This window comes from Hemitrygon akajei, chromosome 9, assembly GCF_048418815.1.
Source record: "Hemitrygon akajei chromosome 9, sHemAka1.3, whole genome shotgun sequence".
In the NCBI taxonomy this organism is placed as follows: domain Eukaryota; kingdom Metazoa; phylum Chordata; class Chondrichthyes; order Myliobatiformes; family Dasyatidae; genus Hemitrygon; species Hemitrygon akajei.
Genome location: NC_133132.1, coordinates 89,160,160 through 89,183,302, shown reverse-complemented (window position 1 = coordinate 89,183,302; position 23,143 = coordinate 89,160,160). Strand labels below are relative to the sequence as shown.

Below are 23,143 nucleotides of genomic sequence, written 5' to 3'. Positions count from 1 at the left end.
GGAGAAGAGGAGAGCTGTCGTCATTGGGGACTCTATAGTCAGGGGAACAGACAGGAGATTTTGTAGACATGAGAAGGACACCTGCCTAGTTTATTGCCTCCCAGGTGCCACATCCTGGTACGAGAGGGAAAGCAACCAGAAGTCGTGATATATGCTGGTACCAACAACATAGGCAGGAAGAGGGATGAGGTTCTGAAGTGTAAGTTTTGGGAACTAGGCAGAAGGCTAAAGAACAGGACCTCAACGGTGACGTTCTCAGGATTGCTGCCAGTACTCCGTGGTAGTGATGGTAAGAAATGGAGGAGATGGCAGTTGAATGCATGGCTGAGGAGTTACTGCAGGGGGCAGGGTTTTAGATTTTTGGATCATTGGGATCTCCTCTGGCGAAGGTGGGACCTGTACAGATTGGATGGGTTTCACCTGAACTCGAGGGGGAGCAATATCCTTGCAGGTTAGGTTTACTAGCATGGTTCGGGAGGGTTTAAACTAATTTGCAAGAGGGGTGGGACCCGGAGCGATAGAGCAGTGAAAGAAGTGAATGGAGTAAAGGCAGATCTAACAGATAGAGAGGCTTTGAGGAAAGAGAAGCAGAATAAAAGGTGTAAAGGTGGTAAGGTAGAAGGGCTAAAGTGTGTGTACTTCAATGCAACTTCAATACATCAGGAACAAAGGTGATGAACTGAGAGCTTGGATACATACATGGAATTATGATGTAGAGGCCATTACAGAGACTTGGCTGGCACCAGGGCAAGAATGGATTCCCAATATTCCTGGATTTCAGTGCTTTAAAAGGGATAGGGAGGGGGGGAAAGGGGAGAAGAGGTGGCATTACTGGTCAGGGATACTATTACAGCTACAGAAAGGGTGGGTAATCAGAATCAGAATCAGACTTTAATCGCCAAGTACCTATGCACATACAAGGAATTTACTTCTGGCAGATGTTGTCTCTCTGCTCATAACAATAATAATGATAAATATAAATGAAAATATAAATTGTACATACAGCTAGTGCAATCCAAGTAATAGTTAGCTGACAGTTAACCGGCAGTTAACTGTTCAGCAAAGTGACCGCAGTAGGGAAAAAACTTCTCCAGTGCCTATTAGTCTTAGTCTGGAGGGATCTGAAGCGCCTACCAGACGGAAGCAGATCAAACAGTCCGTGCACAGGATGGGAGGAGTCCTTTATGATGTTCCCTGCCCTCTTCTTCAACCTGGAAGAGTACAGGTCCACAATAGAGGGCAGGGAGGCTCCAATGATGCGCTCGGCAGTCCTCACTGTGCGCTGTAGTCTGGTTCTATCCTGCTTGGTGGCGACTCCAAACCACACAATGATGGAGGTGCACAGGACAGACTCAATGACTGCAGTGTAGAATTGCAGCAAGATCCTCTTTTGAATCAGTATGGGTGGAAGTCAGGAACAGGAAGGGAGCAGTTACTCTACTGGGGGTATTCTATATGCCCCCTCATAGCAGCAGAGATACCAAGGAGCAGATTGGGAGGCAGATTTTGGAAAGGTGCAAAAATAACACGGTTGTTATCATGGGTGACTTTAACTTCCCTGATATTGATTGGCACCTGATTAGTTCCAATGGTTTAGACAGGGCAGAGTTTGTTAAATGTGTCCAGGATTGATTCCTGTCACAGTATGTTGACAGGCCAACTAGGGGGAATGCCATACTGGATCTAGTATTAGGCAATGAACTGGGTCAGGTCACAGATCTGTCAGTGAGTGAGCATCTGGGGGACAGTGATCACCGCTCCCTGACCTTTAGCATTATCATGGAAAAGGATAGAGTCAAAGAGGACAGGAAAATTTTTAATTGGGGAAGGGCAAATTATGAGGCTATAAAGCTAGAACTTGCGGGTGTGAATTGGGATGATGTTTTTGCAGGGAAGTGTACTATGGACATGTGGTTGATGTTTAAGGATCTCTTGCAGGATGTTAGGGATAAATCTGTCCCGGTGAGGAAGATAAAGAATGGTAGGGTGAAGGAACCAAGGGTGACAAGTGAAGTGGAAAATCTAGTCAGGTGGAAGAAGGCAGCATACATGAGGTTTGGGAAGCAAGGATCAGATGGGTCTCTTGAAGAATACAGGGTAGCAAGAAAGGAGCTTAAGCAGGGGCTGAGGAGAGCAAGAAGGGGGCATGAGAAGGCCTTGGCAAGAGGGTGAAGGAAAACCCCAAGGCATTCTTCAATTATGTGAAGAAACAAAAGGATGACAGGAGTGAAGGTAGGACTGATTAGAGATAAAAGTGGGAAGATGTGCCTGGAGGCTGTGGAAGTGAGCGAGGTCCTCAATGAATATTTCTCTTCGGTATTCACCACTGAGAGGGAACTTGATGACGGTGAGGACAATATGAGTGAGGTTGATGTTCTGGAGTATGTTAATATTAAGGGAGAAGAGGTGTTGGAGTTGTAAAGTACATTAGGAAGGATAAGTCCCCGGGGCCCGACGGAATATTCCCCAGGATGCTCCACGAGGTGAGGGAAGGGATTGCTGAGCCTCTGGCTAGGATCTTTATGTCTTCATTGTCCATGGGAATGGTACTGGAGGATAGGAGGGAAGCGATTGTTGTCCCTTGTTCAAAAAGGGTAGTAGAGATAGACTGCATAATTATAGACCAGTGAACCAAACGTCTGTGGTGGGAAAGCTGTTGGAAATCAAAGCAAGAGGCTGAGAGTAAAGGAATCTCAGAGAGAAGTCTTTTTTTTTTTACACTCCTCGGGGAAAAGAGGCTAGACTGCGCAGGAACGTGATGTAGAGCGCCAAAGGTTTAAAAAAAGACCACCATATACAATGGGCAGCGGAATGAGAGGGAGCAGAGTGGCACGGCTTTGGCATGAACAGGCAGAGGCGAGGGTAGGTTCCAGTAAGTTTTGTTTGTTTAGAGTAGAGAGAATGCCAGGCAGGATGTTGGAAGTCAGGAAGACCTCCAGTGTCCCTGACAACGATACCTGCAAGAAGTGCATCCAGCTGCAGCTCCTAACAAATCGCGCTAGGGAACTGGACCAGGAGCTGGATGACCTCCGGATCATTTGGGCGAATGAGGAGTTTATAGATAGTGGTTTCATGGAGGTAGCTACGCCAAAGGAGGTAATTGGGTTACCCTCAGGTGAGGGAAGTGGAAAGGGCAGGCAGAGCAGGTTTCCCCTGTGGCCATTCCCCTCAACAACAAGTATACCGATTTGGATACTGTTGGGGGTGATGACTTACCTGGTATAAGCTGTGACAGCTGGATCTCTGGCACTGAGTCTGGTTCTACAGCACAGAAGGGAGGGTGGAAGAAGAGGAGAGCGGTAGTGATAGGGGATTCGATTTTTAGAGGTACAGACTGGAGGATTGTGGTCATGACAGAGACTCCCAGATGGTTTGCTGCCTCCCGGGTGCAAGGGTCAGGGATGTTTCTGATCGTGTGCACAGCGTTCTGAAGTGGGAGGGTGAGCAGCCAGATGTCATGGTACTCATCGGTACCAATGACGTAGGAAGAAAGAGTGAGGAGGTCCTGAAGAGTGACTATAGAGAGCTTAGTAGGAAGTTAAAATGCAGGAACTCAAGGGTAGTAATCTCAAGATTGCTACCTGTGCCACATGCCAGTGAGGGTAAGAATAGGATATTCTGGCGGATGAATACATGGCTAAGGAGCTGGTGTAGGGGGCAGGGTTTCAGATTTTTGGATCATTGGGACCTCTTCTGGGGCAGGTGGGACCTGTACAAGAGAGACAGGTTACACCTGAACTACAGGGGGACCAATATCCTTGCAGGGAGGTATGCTAGTGCTTTTGGGTGGGTTTAAACTAGATTTGCAGGGGGATAGGAACCAGAGTACCAGAGCAGATAGTGGAGCAGGGGTGAAAATAAATGATGTTAAAAGTTCCTGCAAAGTCAGAGATAGAAGGGTTGTGTGTGATGGTGGTAATCTTCTGAGGTGTGTCTATTTCAATGCGAGCAGTATTGTGGGGAAGGCAGACGAGCTGAGGGCATGGATTGACACATGGAATTATGACATTGTAGTCATTAGTGAAACTTGGCTACAGGAGGGGCAGGACTGGCAGCTTAATGTTCCAGGGTTCTCATGTTTCAGACATGATAGAGGCAGAGGAACGAAGGGTGGGGCGGTGGCATTGTTAGTCAGGGAAAATGTTATAGCGGTGCTCAGGCAGGACAGATTGGAGGGCTTGTCTACCGAGGCCATATAGGTGGAGCTGAGAAACAGGAAAGGTATGACCACATTAATGGGGTTATATTATAGACCACCCAATAGTCAGCGAGAATTGGAGGAACAAATCTGCAGAGAGATAGCAGAAAACTGCAGGAAACAAAGTTGTGACAGTAGGGGATTTTAATTTTCCACATATTGATTAGGACTCCCATACTGTTAAAGGTCTAGATGAGATAGAATTTGTAAAATGTGTTTAGGAAAGTTTTCTAAAATCAATATTTAGAGGTACCGACTAGAGAGGATGCAATATTAGATCTCCTATTCGGAAACGAGTTAGGACAAGTGACGGAAGTCTGTGTAAGGGAACACTTTGGGTCTAGTGATTATAATTCCAATTAGTTTCAATTTGGTCATGGATAAAGATAGATCTGGTCCTCGTGTTGAGGTACTAAACTGGAAAAAGGCCAAGTTTGAAGAAATGAGAAAGGATCTAAAAAGCATGGATTGGGACAGGTTGTTCTCTGGCAAGGATGTGATTGGTAAGTGGGAGGCCTTCAAAGGAGAAATTTTGAGAGTGCAGAGTTTGTATGTTCCTGTCAGGATTAAAGGCAAAGTGAACCTTGGTTCTTTTTTTTTTTTTAATTGATTTTTTAATGCATTTCTACAAACCAACTACAAACAAAAAAATCCAACAACAAAGTGAAGATTAATACAGTGCCAAATAAGCATATCAATTATATAATTCATAACAATAAGGAAACAGCACGCAGAATAAAATCACATATAGTATCCTTCACTCCCTCCCACTATGAAACTCCAGGCCAACCATTATAATATGTAAAAAAAAATTAATCCGAACTTTTGGCCCCACAAAACTGTAAATATAAATTAAGAAAAGAATAATAGTGCCTACTACCAAAACTATAATGTAATTTCCATCAAAAAGAAACCATAAAACTTACAGAGAGGAAAAAAAAGCTGAAAGTAAGGGATTAAAAAGAATAAACTTAATCTAAAGGGGTGGGAACCTTGGTTCTCTAGGGATGTTGGAACTCTGATAAGAAGAGAGAGATGTATGATATGGATAGGCAACAGGGAGCAAATAAGGTGCTTGAGGAGTGTAAAAAGTGCAAAAAATACTTAAAGATATCAGGAGGGCTAAAAGAAGACATGGCAGTCAAGGTGAAGGATAATCCTAAGAGCTTCTACAGGTATATTAAGAGCAAAAGGATAGTAAGGGATAAAATTGGTCCTCTTGAAGATCAGAGTGGTCGGCTATGTATGGAACCAAAAGAAATGGGAGAGATATTAAATGGTTTTTTTGCATCTGTATTTACTATTTACTAAGGAAACTGGCAAGGAGTCTATTGAAACAAGGCAAACAAGTAGGGAGGTCATGGAATTTATACAGATTAAAGAGGAGGAGGTGCTTGCTGTCTTGAGGCAAATCAGAGTAGATAAATCCCCAGGACCTGACAGAGTATTCCCTCCGACCTTGAAGGAGACTAGTGTTGAAATTGCGGGGGCTCTGGCAGATATATTTAAAATGTCGATATCCATGGGTGAGGTGCTGGAGGATTGGAGGATAGCTCATGTTGTTTAAAAATGGCTCTAAAAAGTAATCCGGAAAATTATAGGCCGGTAAATTTGATGTCAGTAGTAGGTAAATTATTGGAAGGAGTACTAAGAGATAGGATCTACAAGTATTTGGATAGTCAGGGACTTATTAGGGAGAGTCAACATGGCTTTGTGTGTGGTAGGTCATGTTTATTTAACAAATCTATTAGAGTTTTTCCAAGGAGGTTACCAGCAAAGTGGATGAAGGGAAGGCAGTGGATGTTGTCTACATGGTCTTCATTAAGGCCTTTGACAAGGTCCTTCATGGGAGGCTAGTTAGGAAGATTCACTCGCCAGGTATACATGGTGAGGTAGTAAATTGGATTAGACATTGGCTCAATGGGAGAAGCCAGAGAGTGGTAGTGGAGGATTGCTCCTCTAAGTGGAAGCCTGTGACTAGTGATGTGCCACAGAGATCTGTGCTGGGTTCATTGTTATTTGTCATCTATATCAATGATCTGGATGATAATATGGTAAATTGGATCTGCAAATTTGCTGATGATACAAAGATTGGAGGTGTAGTGGACAGTGAAGGTTTTCAAAGCTTGCAGAGGGATTTGGAACAGCTGGGAAAATGGGCTGAAAAATGGCAGATGTTGTTTATACAGACAAGTGTGAGGTATTGCACTTTGGAAGGACAAACCAAGGTAGAACATGCAAGGTAAATGGAAAGGCACTGAGGAGTGCAGTAGAACAGAGGGATCTGGGAACACAGGTACAAAATTCCCTAAAAGTGGCGTCGCAGGTAGATAGGGTCGTAAAGAGAGTTTTTGGCACATTGGCCTTTAAATCTAAGTATTGAGTATAGGAGTTGGAATGTAATGGTGAGGTTGTATAAGATATTGGTGAGGCTGAATTTGGAGTATTGTGTGAAGTTTTGGTCACCTAATTACAGGAAGGATATTAATAAGGTTGAAAGAGTGCAGAGAATGTTTACAAGGATGTTGCCGGGACTTGAGAAACTGAGATACAGAGAAAGGTTGAATAGGCTAGGACTTTATTCCCTGGAGTGTAGAAGAATGAGAGGAGATTTGATAGAGGTATATAAAATTATGATGGGTACAGATAGAGTGAATGCAAGCAGGCTTTTTCCACTGAGGCTAGGGGAGAAAAAACCAGAGGACATGGGTTAAAGTTGAAGGGAGAAAAGTTTAAAGGGAACATTAGGGAGGGCTTCTTCACACAAAGAGTGGTGGGAGTGTGGAATGAGCTGCCAGATGAAGTGGTAAATGCGGGCTCACTTTTAACATTTAAGAAAAACTTGGACAGGTACATGGATGAGAGGGGTATGGAGGGATATGGGCCAGGTGCAGGTCAGTGGGACTAGGCAGAAAAATGGTTCGGCACAGCCAAGAAGGGCCAAAAGGCCTGTTTCTGTGCCGTAATGTTCTATGGTTTTATGGAAAAGATTCTTAGAGATAAGATCTATGGGCAGTTAGAGAATTCTGGTCTGATCAGGGACAGTCAGCATGGCTTTGTGAAGGGCAGATCGTGTGTAACAAGCCTGACAGGGTTCTTTGAGGAGGTGACCAGGCAAAAAAATATCGGATAGGTATATGGACAGGACAGGAATGGAGGGTTATGGACTGAGTGCAGGTAGGTGGGACTAGGTGTGAGTAAGCGTTCAACATGGACTAGAAGGGCCGAGATGGCCTGTTTCCGTGCTGTAATTGTTGATGGTTATATAGATGAGTGTAGTGCAGTGGATGTGATCTACATGGATTTTAGTAAGGCATTTGACAAGGTTCCACACAGTAGGCTTGTTCAGAAAGTCCGAAGGCATGGGATCCAGGGAAGTTTGGCCAGGTGGATTCAGAATTGGCTTGCCTGCAGAAAGCAGAGAGTTGTGGTGGAGGGAGTACATTCAGATTGGAGGGTTGTGACTAGTGGTGTCCCACAAGGATCAGTTCTGGGACCTCTACTTCTCGTGATTTTTATTAACAACCTAGATGTGGGGGTAGAAGGGTGGGTTGGCAAGTTTGCAGACGACACAAAGGTTGGTGGTGTTGTAGATAGTGTAGAGGATTGTCGAAGATTTCAGAAACATTGATAGAATGCAGAACTGGGCTGAGAAGTGGCAGATGGAGTTCAACCCAGAGAAGTGTGAGGTGGTACACTTCGGAAGGACAAACTCCAAGGCAGAGTACAAAGTAAATGGCAGGATACTTGGAAGTGTGGAAGAGCAGAGGGATCTGGGGGTACATGTCCACAGATCCTTGAAAGTTGCCTCACAGGTAGATAGGGTAGTTAAGAAAGCTTATGGAGTGTTAGCTTTCATAAGTTGAGGGATAGAGTTTAAGAGACACGATGTAATGATGCAGCTCTATAAAACTCTAGTTAGGCCACACTTGGAGTACTGTGTCCAGTTCTGGTTGCCTCACTATAGGAAGGATGTGGAAGCATTGGAAAGGATACAGAGGAGATTATGATCAGAGATTAAGGGAGCAAGGGCTTTACTCTTTGGAGAGGAAGATGAGAAGAGACATGATAGAGCTATACAAGATATTAAGAGGAATAGAGTGCACAGCCAGCACCTTTTCCCCAGGGCACCACTGCTCAATACAAGAGGACTTGGCTTTAAGGTAAGGGGTGGAAAGTTCAAGGGGGATATTAAGGAAGGTTTTTTTACTCAGAGTGGTTGGTGCATACAATACAGTGCCTGAGTCAGTAGTGGAGGCAAATAATATAGTAAAATTTAAAAGACTACTAGACAGGAATATGGAGGAATTTAAGGTAGGGGTTTATATGGGAGTCAGGGTTTAAGGGTTGGCACAACATTGTGGGCCGAAGGGCCTGTACTGTGCTGTACTGTACTATGTTCTAAACAGACTCCCTGATATCCACATCTGCAGGAAGTGCACCCAGTGGCAGCTCCTGACTGACATGGTCAAGGAACTAAAGCTGGAGCTGGATGCACTCAGCACCGGAAAACTTCATAGATAAGTCTTTTACGGAGTTGGACAGACACACAAACAGTGCAGGCTTCAGATAGTAGATGGGTGACCAGCAGGAGAAGTAAGGGGAGTACAGAGCTTACCTGTGGCCATTCCCCTCAGAAACAAGTATACTCCTTTGGATACTGCTAGGGGAGTGACCTATGAGGGCACAGCAGTGGCAGCCAGACCTGTGGCATTGTTCACAGCCCTGATGCTCAGCAGGAAGCGCAAGGTCAGGCAGAGCGATGGTGATAGGAGACTCAATACTTAGGGAGATGGAGAGCAGATTCTGTGGCCACAAAAGAGAAGCAAGAATGGTACATTACCTCCCAGGTGTGAGGTTCTAAGGCACAAAGCGGTTGCAGAAGATTCTCAAGAGAGAAGGTGAACAGCAGAGGGCCTGGTGCACATTGGTACCAATGATATAGGTAGAAAGGGGGAAGAAGTCCTGTGCAGTGAGCATAGGGAGGTAAGGAAGAGGCTGAGGAGCAGGACCTGCAAGGTAGTAATCTTTGGATTACTTCCAGTACCATGTGCTATTCAGGGCAGGAATAGATGAAAGCACTGATGAATGAGCGGCTGAGGAACTGGTGCAGGGAGCAGGGTTTCATATTTCTGAATCATTAGAATCTCTTCCGGGGAAGGTATGACCTGTACAAAACAAGCAGTTTACACCTGAATCCGAGGGAGACCAATATCCTTGTAGGCATGTTTGCGAGAGCACTTGGGGAGGGTTTAAACTAAGTTGGCTGGGGGATGGGAACCTGAGTGATAGGGCTGAGGATGGGGAAATTAGTACTCAAGTTTATGCGGTGTGTAGTGAGGAAGGACTGGCAGATGAGAGGGCAAAAGTGCAGTCAGTGGAGTGGGATGAAGTGAAGTTTAATGTGAAGGCAAAAATAAAAAGGGTGATAAAACTGGACTGAAGGTGTTATATTTGAATGCACAATATACGGAATAAAGCAAGTGATCTTGTAGCATAAGTAGAGACTGGCAGGTGTGACACTGCAGGCATGACTGAGTTGAGGCTGAAAGCAGATCATAGTTGGGATCGTAACATCCAAGGATATGCCTTGTAACAAAAGGACAGGTATGAAGGCAGAATGGGTGGGGTGGCTTTGTTGGTAAAAAGAAATGGAACCAAATCCTTAGAAGAGGTGACATAGGATCAAAAGATGTAGAATCCCTGTGGGTAGAGTTAAGAAACTGCAAGGGTAAAAAGACCCTGATGGGTGCGAAATAAACGCCCCCAAAAAGTAGCAAGGATATGGCATATCAATTTCAGCGAGAAATAATAAAGTCCTATAATATGGACAATATTATGGGGGATTTCAACATGCCGGTTGATTGGGAAAATCAGGTTGTTGCTAAATCCCGAGAGAATTTGTAGAATACCTACAAAATGGCTTTTTAAAAGCACCTTGTGGTTGAGCCCACTAGGGGAAAGGCAATTCAGGACGAGGTGTTGTGTAATGAACCAGAATTGACTTGGGAGCTTAAGATAAAGGAACCATTAGGAGGCTGTGATCATAATATGATAGAATTCACCCTGCAGTTTGGAAATGGAAAAGATAAAGTCAGGTATACAAATTTTACAGTGAAGTAAAGGAAATTACAAAGGCATGAAAGAGGGGCTGGCCAAAGTTGATTGGAAAGGGTTACTAGCAGGGATGACAGCAGAACCGCAATAGCTGCAGCTTCTGAGGACAATTCGAACAGTACAGAATAGATACATCCCGAAGATGAATAAGTATTCTAAAGGGGCAGGGAGGAGTAAGGGGGAAATGAATCAACCATGGAGGACGAGGGAAATCCAGAGGGCATATAGCAGAACAAACATTAAAGGGAAGTTAAAGGATTGGGAAGCTTTTCAAATTAATAAAAGGTAACTAAAAAACATAAGGAAGTTGAAAAATGAAGGTAAGGTGGCCAATAATATCAAGAAGGATACCAAAAATGTTTTCAGATATACTGTATAAAGAGTAAAAGAGTAGTGAGAGTGGATATTAGACCACTGGGAAATGTACTGCAAAGGTCGTAATGGGGAACAAAGAAATGGCAGACGAATGTAATGTATTTTACATCAGTCTTCACTGTGAAAGACATTAGCTGTATGCCAGAAATTTGAAATTGTCAAGGAGAAAGAGGTGAGTGTAGTTGGTAATACTAAGTAGAAAGTGCTTGGGAAGCTGAAAGGTCTCAAGATAGATAAGTCACCTGGATCAGATGGACTACATCTCAGGGTTCTGAAAGAGGTAGCCGAAGAGAGAGTGGATGCATTTTTAATGATCTTTCAAGAATCACTAGATTCTGCAATGGTTCTGCAGGACAGGAAAATTGCAAATGTTGCTACATTCTTTAAGAAGAGAGAGAGAGGCAGAAGAATGGAAATTATAGGCCATTTAGCCTGACTTAAGTGGTTGGGAAGACATTGGAGTCGACTATTAAGGATAAGATTTTGGGGTACTTGGAGGTGCCTGATAAAATAGGCCAAAGTCAGCATGGTTTCCTTAAGGAGAAATGATGCCTAAAAAAATAAGTTGGAATTCTTTGAAGAAATAACAGTCAGGATAGACAAAGGGGAGTCAGTGGATGTTGTTTATTTGGATTTTCAGAAGATCTTTGACAAACCACACATGAGACTGCTTAACAAGATAAGAGTCCATGGTATTACAGGAAAGATACTAGCATGGATCTGATTGTCTGGCTGCCGGTAACTAGTGGTATTCCACAGCAGTCAGTACTGAGACTGCTTCTTTTCACATTATACACCAGCAAATTGGATAATACAATTGATGGTTTTGTGGCCAGGTTTGTAGACCATACAAAGATAGGTGGAGGGGCAAGTAGTGTTGAGGAAGCAAGGAGTCTGTGGTAGGACTTGAATAGGTTGTGTGAATGGGCAAAGAAGTTGCAGATCGAATGTGGTGTAGGGAAGTGCATGGTCATGCACTTTGGTAGTAGGAATAAAAGCATAGACAATTTTCCAAACAAGGAGAACATTCAAAAGTCAGAGTGTAAAAGGACTTGAGAGTCCATGTGCAGGAATCCCTAAAGGTTAACTTGCAGATTGATTCTATTTTAAGGAATGCAAATGCTATGTTAGCATTAATTTTTGAGAGGACTAGAATATAAGAACAGGATGTGATGCTGAGGATTTATAAGGCACTGGTCAGACTGCATTTGGAGTATTGTAAGCAGCTTGGGGCCCCTTATCTAAGAAAAGGTGTGTTGGCATTGAAGAGGGCCCGGAGGAGGATCACAGGAGTTATTGTGGCAATTAAAGGGTTAATGTTCGAAAAGCATGTGATGACTCTGGGCCTGTAATCACTTGATTTTAGAAGAACAAGGAGAGATCTCATTAAAACCTATCAGATGTTGAAAGGCTTTGATAAAGTGGATTTGCAGAGTCTGTTTCCTATAGTGGGTGAGTCAAGGACCAGAGGCTACAGCTTCAGAATAATTTGATAGATTCTTGATTAGTCAGGGCGTCAAAGTTACAGGTCAAAGGCATGAGATTGGGGTTGAGAGGGATAATAAACCAGTCATGATGGAATGGTGGAGCAGATTCAATGGGCCAAGTGGTCTGGTCTAATCTTACTAGGTAGACATAGGAAGATACAAGTGTTGAAAGTTTCCTTTGATAAAGTGCAACATCTACACTGACTCTTATGAATCACTTGTTCCTGACTTCTCAAAGTGGAAAGCATTCAGGGTGACACTGAGGCCCTCAAGTCATTGGGAGTGCAGGAACCCAGCAAAGGACAGCACCACCTCACAAACATCAGGTATCTCCTGGCCCACCTGCAGAAAAGTTTGCAATTCCTGTAATGGCCTCATCGGTCACCATCGAGCCCAAGGACGAGACTGGAAGCAATTATCCTTATTCCTTGAACTGTGAGAAAAAAGACAATACTTTAGAGATGATATTCTAGGCTTTTCAGAGCTAATGGGGAAATACAAGAAACTGTAGTTGAGAAACAAGATGGTAAACCACTGTGGGGTTGGAGAGAGTTAGAAGAATGGGAAGGATAAGGCTATGAAGGGAATTTGAAAACTCAAATAACAACTCTATAAATGAAAATTTCAAGACACTAGAACATTCTGGTAGAATATCTGCAGAATATTTAACAGGTTTAAAAGTAAACTAGTATATTTGATTTACTACATGCTTTGCATAATTGAAAATAAGACATTATCATAATAGAACCATAGAACATTACAGCACAGAAACAGGCCCTTTGGCCCTTCTTGGCTGTGCTGAACCATTTTTCTGCCTAATCCCACTGTCCTGCACCTGGACCATATCCCTCCATATCCCTCTCATCCATGTACCTGCCCGAGTTTTTCTTCAATGTTAAAAGTGAGCCCGCATTCACCACTTCATTTGGCAGCTCATTCCAAACTCCCACCACTCTCTGTGTGAAGAAGCCCCACTAATGTTCCCTTTAAACTTTTCCACCTTCACCCTTAACCCATGTCCTCTGGTTTTTTTCTCCCCTAGCCTCAGTGGAAAAAGCCTGCTTGCATTCACTCTATCTGTACCCATCATAATTTTATATACCTCTATCAAATCTCCCCTCATTCTTCTACACTCCAGGGAATAAAGTCCTAATCTATTCAACCTTTCTCTGTAACTCAGTTTCTCAAGTCCCGGCAACATCTTTGTAAACCTTCTCTGCACTCTTTCAACCTTATTAATATCCTTCCTGTAATTCGGTGACCAAAATTTCACACAATACTCCAAATTCAGCCTCACCAATGTCTTATACAACCTCACCATAACATTCCAACTCCTATACTCAATACTTAGATTTATAAAGGCCAATATAACAAAAGCTCTCTTTATGATCCTATCTATCTGTGACGCCACTTCTAGGGAATTTTGTATCTGTATTCCCAGATCCCTCTGTTCTACTGCACTCCTCAGTGCCTTTCCATTTACCTTGCATGTTCTACCTTGGTTTGTCCTTCCAAAGTGCAATACCTCACATTTGTCTGCATTAAACTCTGTCTGCCATTTGTCAGCCCATTTTTCCTGCTGGTCCAAATCCCTCTGCAAGCTTTGAAAACCTTCCTCACTGTCCACTACACCTCCAATCTTTGTATCTTCAGCAAATTTGCTAATCCAGTTTACCACATTATCATCCAGATCATTGATATAGATGACAAATAACAATGGACCCAGCACAGATCCCTGTGGCACACCACTAGTCACAGGCTTCCACTCAGAGAAGCAATCCTCCACTACCACTCTCTGGCTTCTCCCATTGAGCCAATGTCTAATCCAATTTACTACCTCACCATGTATACCTGGCGACTGAATCTTCCTAACTAACCTCCCATGCAGGACCTTATCAAAAGCCTTACTGAAGTCCATGTAGACAACATCCACTGCCTTCCCTTCATCCACTTCCCTCGTAACTTCCTCAAAAAACTCTAATAGATTGGTTAAATATGACCTACCATGCACAAAGCCATGTTGACTCTCCCTACTAAGTCCCTGTCTATCCAAATACTTGTAGATCCTATCTCTTAGTACTCCTTCCAATAATTTACCTACTACTGACATCAAACTTACCGGTCTATAATTTCCTATATTACTTTTAGAGCCTTTTTTAAACAACAGAACAACATGAGCTATCCTCCAATCCTCCAGCACCTCACCCATGGATACCAACATTTTAAATATATCTGCCAGGGCCTCTGCAATTTTAACACTAGTCTCCTTCAAGGTTCGAGGGAATACCCTGTCAGGTCCTGGGGATTTATCTACTCTGATTTGCCTCAAGATAGCAAGCACCTCCTCCTCTTTATTTCTTTCTTTATGTATTTGCACACTTGTTGAACGCCCAAGTTGATAGGATCTTTCACTGATTCTGTTATAGTTGAATCTGCAAATGGTGGCATAGAAACATTGAAAACCGACAGCACAATACAGGCCCTTCGGCCCACAAAGTAGTGCCGAACATATCCCTACCTTAGAAATTACTAGGCTTACCTACAGCCCTCTATTTTTCTAAGCTCCATGTACCTATCCAAAAGTCTCTTTAAAGACCCTGTCGTATCTGCCTCCACCACCAGTGCCAACAGCCCATACCATGCACTCACCACTCTGAGTAAAAAACCTACCCCTGACATCTCCTCTGTACCTGCTTCCCAGCACCTTAAACCTGTGTCCTCTTGTGGCAACTGTTTCAGCCCTGGGAAAAAGCTTCTGACTATCCACACGATCAATGCCTCTCATCATCTTGTCCACCTCTATCAGGTCACCTCTGTCACTCCAAGGAGAAAAGGCCGAGTTCACTCAACCTATTCTCATAAGGCGTGCTCCCCAATACAGGCAACATCCTTGTAAATCTCCTTTGCACCCTTTCTATGGCTTCCACATCCTTCCTGTAGTGAGGCAACCAGAACTGAGCACAGTACTCCAAGTGGTGTCTGACCAGGGTCCTACATAACTGTACCATTACCTCTCAGCTCTTATACTCAATTCCACGATTGATGGCCAATACACCGTATGCCTTCTTAACCACAGAATCAACCTGCGCAGCTGCTTTGAGCGTCCTATGGACTCAGACCCCATGATTCCTCTGATCCTCCACACTGCCAAGAGTCTTACCATTAATACTATATCCTGCCATTATATTTGACATACCATAATGAACCACTTCACACTTAGCTGCATTGAACTCCATCTGCCACTTCTCAGCCCAGTTTTGCATCCTATCAATGTCCCGCTGTAACCTCTGACAGCCCTCCACACTATCCACAACACCTCCAACTTTTGTGTCATATTATGTATGTACTTTGATAATAAATTTACCTTGAACTTTTTGGAGACTGTAGTAAGTGAATGAGAACAGTTTCCCTCCAGTGTAGGATTGTAAGATTGTGACTGGAATTCTTGTAAGGCTAGAGTTATTAAGGGTTTACACAGGTGAATTGGAATTGGGTCATAATCAATGTTGACAACGGCACAACGGCAAAGACTGGAGCAGTCACTGTATTACCCCACATACCGTTCAGAAAAGAAGAATTGTGCCTTGTCGTGCTGGGCTATGAGCAAATGATAATATCCCTCGTGGTTAACTTCAGAGAAAATGAACCTTTATCACTTGACATTTAGAGGCCACTTCATACTTTTAAAGTGGATAATACAATATCAAGGACACCTTCAAAACACAATGCCTCATAAAAAAAGACTGCTTCCATCATTAAGAACCCCTGCCACCCAAAACATGCCCTCCTCTCATTACTCCCATCAGAGAGGAAGTACAAATTCTGAAGACTCAATGTCTTATGAACATCTTTTCCCTCCTCCATCAGATTTCTGAACAGTGAACCCATGAACACTACCTCACTATTTTCTCTTTTCCGCTACTTATTTTACATTCTATACTGTCTATATTTCTTAATACACTGTACTGCTGCTACAATTTCACAACATACGTCAGTGATAATGATTCTGATGTTCAGGCCTTTTCATTCTATTATAGGGGTTGATTAAAAGTCAGTGCTCACTTAGCATCCCTGTCATTACAGACTACAAACCAAGCCAGAATCCTTGGTATTGCGATGGACTGATTGAAATTTTAACTATCACATTAAGATAATTGCAAAGTCAGCCTACAACCACCTTAAAAATATAGCAAGAGTTAATGGGCTTATGTCTCAACAAGATCTATAAAAACTTGTTCATGCATTTATTTTTAGTAGTCTTGACTTCTGTAATGGCATTTTCACAGGACTCTTAAAAAAAAATCCCTCAGAAAGCTGCAGCACATTCAGAATGCAGCTGCTAGAGTCCTCACTAAGACCAAGAAAGTAGAACTCCAGTTCTCAGATCGCTACACTGGCTTCCTGTTCAGAGGATTGACTTTAAAATATTACCACTGGTTTAGAAAGCACTGACTGTGTAGGGCCAAAATACATCTCTAATATCTTACTGCATTATGAACCTTCCCGAGCTCTCAAGTCACCTGGGGCAGGTCTGCTTACCAACCCAGGGTCAAAACTAAACATGGTGAAGGAGCTTTTAGTTACTATGGCCCACATATCTGGAATAACCTTCCAGAGGATCAGAGGTCTGCTCCATCTTTAAGCTCTTTTAAATTGAAACTTAAACTTTTCGCTGTAGCTTTTAGTTAGTCTCCTGCACTGTAACTTCTGTTTATCAAATCTATTTTTGTGTGATTTGTCTTTTCTCATATATTGTCTGAAATTTGATTTTTGTATCTGGTTCTATGTAAAGCACTTTGAACTGCCTTGTGTTTGAAAAGTGCTATACAAATAAACTTGCTTGCTCTTCCATTCTGTATAAACCTTTATAAATCCATGGAGATTTTACATTAAGAGCTGGATTCTGTTCTTTATGGCTGAGGAGTGAAGTTGGCCAACATCTGACACAAAACTTGCAGAAATAAGCCCCTCTCAATTCGGCAGTAGATTTACTTAATATTTATTTTCTCAGTTCTCTGAGGCTGTAAGTGTAACTGATGGAATAAACACATCTCTACACGTAACCACACTGCTATAAAATAAAAAAGTGTATTATTACCTGTCGAGGACTTGATGGGAAAACAACTGCAGCCAGTCTTCCAAATCATCACCTTCAATGACAAGAATAGCAAGATAGTATTTAATTGTATAGGTAGTTTATTTGAATGGGAATGAAGAGAGCATAGGGAAGTGTTGTTGAAACCATAACTGAATTAATATCTATCTAATTAAAATGAGAGCAACCTTGGGATAGTTTGGTCTGCTTTTAATATATTTGTTCTACAACAGCTGTGATGTACATACCAAGATGTTCCACTGGAACATCATAAACCAATTGAAAAGGTGCTGAGCCACAGAACCTTGTCATCACATTCTCAATTTTATATACTGACATGTTTGAGATATACAAAAGGCCACATGCTAGTTCTGCATGCTTTCTTTTGGGTCATTGATGTGTTTTTTTTTAGGAAGGCATTCAAAATAGAAAGAGAGAGGATGAGGGATTTGGGGATAAAATGCAAGAGTTCAAGGTCCTTGTAGCTAAAAGTGCAGCTGCTATTAATCGAAGAGTTAGACAAGGTGCAGAGATTATGGAGGACTGGAGTGGGTCATGGGGGGAAGGAGGACTGAGGCCACGGAGAAAAGAGACAAAATGAATATTTGTACAGCAAATGAAATAGTATCTCTTTGATGATAGAGGCTACTGAATAAAGTTTCAGAAGTGTGCATGGGTTCAGACTGAAAGGAAGAACTGCTAATACTACGTTAATGTATTTTTCACAGGACAACCCAACACCGAGCAAGCATGAATGGGATACTTACAAGAACCCGAGTGACTACCAACACTATTCGCCAATGAATGTACTGGATACAGACACAAAAGAAGCATTAGAATTGAGACAAGCAGAGTGGGAAAAGTGTCTCTCTATACCCTTGGACGTGCAGGAAGGGGATTTTCAAACTGAAGTTTAAATTCAAGTCAATTATAAATAAAATCTCTTGCACTTGCACTTCAGAAATTTTTACAAAAACCTGGTCAGTATGTCTGGACTCTCTTAAGAGTAATTTAGGGACTTTATGCACCAGGAATAAGATGTCCATGTCTTTAACATTTCTCACTACCTTACTTAGTGAGAATACAAGATGTACAATTATTACCATCATGTGTTGTACGTTCATGTGGAATGAATTTGTAAGGTAATCTTTATAGATAAACCTCAAGCAAAGATACATGTTGTAATAGCTTCATTTGGTTTAGTTTTACAAAGAAAACTTCACCATGAAGCACAATGTATATATTTATGCAGTTTTTAAGATTTATAACAGTCTGTTTGGCCATTACTACACTTTTTACTTTATAATATAAAAGCAAACAATTTTCTGTCATTTAAATGAATGGTTGTTGAGCTGCGTTCTTCATTGCTTTCAATGCAATAAAGTAATACTCTCACTTTTATATGAATAATATATTTCACATCTTTATTATTGCAGATCTCACATGAAAGCACAGAAATAGCTTTCTTGGCTGCAAACGTGTATAAAATATTTAAAATGTTGTATGGTGTAAATAAATTTTTGTCTACATATTAGTTTCATCTACTTCCTACATTTTATAGATTAGTCATCACTTGGTGCAGTTCCTCAGTTGTATTGTCTGCCCCACAAACCAGATGTCACACACCAATTTCATTAAACTCCTAATGAAGGGTCTCAGCCCAAAATATCGACTTTTTAAACCCCTTCATAGATGCTGCCTGACCTACTGAGTTCCTCCAGAATTTTGTTTGTGTTGTAGCCCAAGGTTATTTAGCTCAAGGTGCTGTTGAGTTAGTAGTTTCATGATGGTGACCAGTGAGGTAAAAACATGCTGACGAGGTGAGATGCAGAACACAGCAAATGCTGGAAATTTGAAACAAAAGAATCCATTTCCTGTACAACTGTATTTCCCTCAAATCTGCACTCACAGTCTCAGAAAGGGAGTTTTCCCTTTGTGGCTCTTTCAAATAATGTTCTAAAGCAGTCACAGGCTCCAAAATACTTCCAAAGTGCCGGCACCAATAATTGGAAACATTCATCCCCTTTCTTTGCAACAAAGCTCCACAGTCAATTCAAAGATCTATGTGGAGGTAATCTGTTCTTGTGATATTGACACAAAAAAAAAAACTTGGCCAAGATATCCGGGAGAATTCCCTACCATTCTCTGAATGGATGGTGTTAGTCATAAAAAGAGGGATTCTATATGATGCAATGACTATTTGTGATCTGGAGTGCACTGCTGTGGTAGGTAATGTAAGGCGATCAATGATCTAAAGGGAGATCAATAGGCATCCAAGCATTAGTGCACAAGGATATAGATCAGGTGTTATTTGTTTGAACAGAAGAAAATCATGGCATATCAATGAGAAAGTGGATGATTTAATCACACAAGTTGATGGGTTCAACCATCTGAAAGGAATGAATAAGTCCCTTCAGTCATTCATGTGGATGCTCCTTGCACTGTTCACTGGTTGGCACTTTCCAAGCCAAAGCTACTTTGTTCCTGACTGAAGGATCTGCTGCAGGCTGAGAACTAGGATGCCTATCAGACAGCAGAGCAACAGTCGTAAATCCTTTGCCTAGCGGTGGAAACAGATAACATGGGGGTGGTGTGAACTTGAGTTTCGCTAACAATAGACATTTTGAACGAAGACAAATTATTGACCTAAACTTCAATTCTGTTTCACTCCTCTACTGCTGCATGGCTTGTTGAGTATTTCTGGCAATTTTATTTCAGTTTAACAGTATCCACAGTATTTGACCTGTTATGGTGATCATGTATTTCAGCTGATTCTAAGCACCCAATCCAATTCTGCTAACAAATGAATATTACTGTACTTCAGCTCTATACATTGGTGTTCCAAGTAGTTCAAGCTATGCCTAGAATTAAGTTTTTCCACAAAACAAATTCCTCGGTCAAAGACCTACATCAAGTGCTCTCAGAGTGGTTCTAACTGTGCTTGATTGGTGTTAACACTATAGCTTCCAGGTCACTACACTTTATATTAGAATATAGAACAATACAGGCCCCTCGGCCCATAATGTTTAACCTACTCTAAGATCAAGCTAACCCTTCACTCCCACATAGCCCTCCACTTGTCTTTTTTCAGGAAAATATTGCAAATGTTTTGAATCCAAATGAAAAGCAATGCTGGATACACTGAGATGTGAATGGATGAACTATACAGCTGTTGTTAAGGTCTAATTGAGTTCGCCTCTGCAATTTCACTATGCAAGTTCTCAAAAGCAATAATTAGATCTGTTAGGATGAACAATGACTCATATTAAACACAAAGTACACTGCAGATGCTGTGGTCAAATCAACACGTACAAACAAGCTGGATGAACTCAAAAGGTCGGGCAGCATCTGTGGAAACGAGCAGTCAACGTTTCGGGCCGAGACCCTTTGTCAGGACTTTCATATTGCTCCCTCTAGCTTGTACTCCTTCTCCTCCCCATCTTATTCTGGCTTCTTTTCCCTTCCTTTTCAATCCTGAAGGATCTCATCCTGAAACATCAACTCTTTATCATTTCCACAGATGCTGCCTGACCTGCTGAGTTCCTGCAGCATTGTGAGTGTGGTACTCTGACTATATACCCTGTATTTATTTTATATCATTCAAACAGGTCACCCCTCATCCCTCCAGAGAAATAATCCAAGTTCGTCTAATACACCATATGGGTCCCATTTCTCTCATGCCAACTTTACAACCAATTTTCTGATCCATTGATTCTGTGCTAATTTGAAAATGAGGCCATTAGGTCATTATGAGCAGCCCTGCCACAAGAGCTTAGTGCAGCTCAGGAGTTGCACCATATAAAGGGGAGTGGGTTGACTCGCATATAATCAATACAACCTTTTAGATCAACAACCTTTTGCCATCAATTCCATGGCAGGTCATCAGCTTCAGACATTATATCTTTTCCTTCACCACCCGCAATAGTGGTGCTGTTGAAGATCCTTACCAAGCTGGCTGAGTATATCGTATAATCATTTAGATTTACGATGTACCGTCTGAGAAGCAGATATAATTCAATACTTTGCCTCAGATTAATGACCTCATCCATCTGCTGTAGTGAGCAGTGTGATAAGCATCTGATCTAGAATAACAAACATCACACAGCCAGATGTGATTCAGTTACACAGATTGTTGCAGGTTGAAGTTGATTTTGACTCAAGTTCAAGTTTATCGTCATGGGTATACGTACCCAAGGGGTAAATGGCATGGAAATTAGCTTTTTGCAGCAGCAGCTCAGTACATTGCAACCATGACATACACAAGTTGACGCAAGTTAACTTAGGTGTAGTTGTGATTGAGAAAGAAAGGGAAGACATTAAACCCAGATTGTTTTTGGACAATCCTTGTTGGAATCTTCTGGAGTTATCTTCCCCTCAGGCTTGCCCAAAAACCCAGTAAGAATGGCCACAAATATATACAATTATGCAGCCAAAAGAGAAAACATGCCAAATTCCTTCAAGCAAGGGAGGGAGGGCAGAAAACTGGGGAAGAGATATTGCCACGTGGGCACCAATTGCTTTACTGTGCAAGGGGAGTTTAATTTCACACAATCACCTGAAATATGTCATCTTGAATCTATCATCTTCACAGAATACAAAGATAAAAATGAACCACTTGATCTAACAAGGTTATGTGAATTTAGCTTTTCTACATCATATCAGATCGATTTACATAAATCTTACAGCCATGCCTGCAGAATTTTAAATAAAATAGAGAGCTCTTCTTTACTCTAGTAGTGTTTTATGACCCATTGATGAATAGATCTCACTGCCAATAGATCATCGGGTTTTGCACACTTAGAGAGTTTAGTTATATGAAGAAATAGATGTTTTCATATGCATAAATTTTAAGTATAGAGTTATATTTAGGAAATTCCCTCCCTTAATGAACTGTTGAAGCTGGGGAGGGGCTTGGCAATTTAAAAATTTACAGCGGAGATCAATAGGTTTTTGTTTGTTAAAGGTTAAGGAGACATGAAAAATGGGAACAGGATGACCATTTTATTGGGCCTACTTCACAATTCAGTATCATAATACAGTCATTTCCCCATCATAACTTTGGTATAAAAGAAACATACAAGACCTAGGAGCAGAATCAGGCCATTTGGCCTATCGAGTCTGCTCCACCAGTTCATCACGGCTGATTTGTTAACCCTCTCAACCCCATTCTCCTGCTTTTTCCTCACAACCTTTGATGTCCTGATTAATCAAGAACTTATTAACCTCTGCCTTAAATATACCCAAAGGCTAGCCTGCAGAGTCATCTGTGCCAAAGAATTCCACACCCTCTGGATAAAGAAATTTTTCCTCAGCTCTGTCTAAATAGTCATCCATCAATTCTCAACTGTGCCTTCTCGTCCTAGACTCTCACACTAAAGGAAACATCTTCTCCACATCTACTCTATCCAGACCTTTGAATATTCAATAGGTTTCATTGAGATCCACCCCCCCCCCCCATTCTTCTAAACTCCATTGAGTGCAGGCCCAGGGCCATCAAGCCCTTGTGATATGTTAACCCTTTCATTTCTGGGATCATTCAGTATTGCTGTTGTCTGCGGTTTTTCACAGATTCGATTGTGTTTCTATTTCTATACTCTGAATGCCCGCAAGAAAATGAATCTCAGGATAGTGTATGGTGGCATAGATGCATTTTGATAATAAAGTTACTTTGAAGGTTACATAAACAGGCAGGAAATAAAGGTACAAGAATCATGTGCAGGTGAGATTAGTTTAAATTGACATCATGGTTGGCTTAGACATAGTGGCCTGCAAAGTTCCTATGCTGTGTCGTTCTGTGTTCTATGTTTATTAGTCAATTCCAGCATCCTAGCTATCATCGCAAAACAGTCGGGGATGGGGGTGGGGTGGGGG

General features: G+C 42.0%; 1 protein-coding gene across 9 annotated transcripts in view; it reads left to right on the top strand.

The window, feature by feature from the left end:
* Positions 1 to 18,801, top strand: part of adgrb3 (adhesion G protein-coupled receptor B3) — a 766,644-nt gene extending 747,843 nt beyond the window's left edge. For all 9 annotated transcript variants that reach the window (XM_073056508.1, XM_073056504.1, XM_073056509.1 and 6 more), the window contains one exon: positions 18,001 to 18,801. In XM_073056508.1, the coding sequence (XP_072912609.1) occupies positions 18,001 to 18,189 (189 nt within the window). In that variant the 3' untranslated portion in view covers positions 18,190 to 18,801. The remainder of the gene's footprint in view (positions 1 to 18,000) is intronic.
* Positions 18,802 to 23,143: the final 4,342 nt, after the last annotated feature.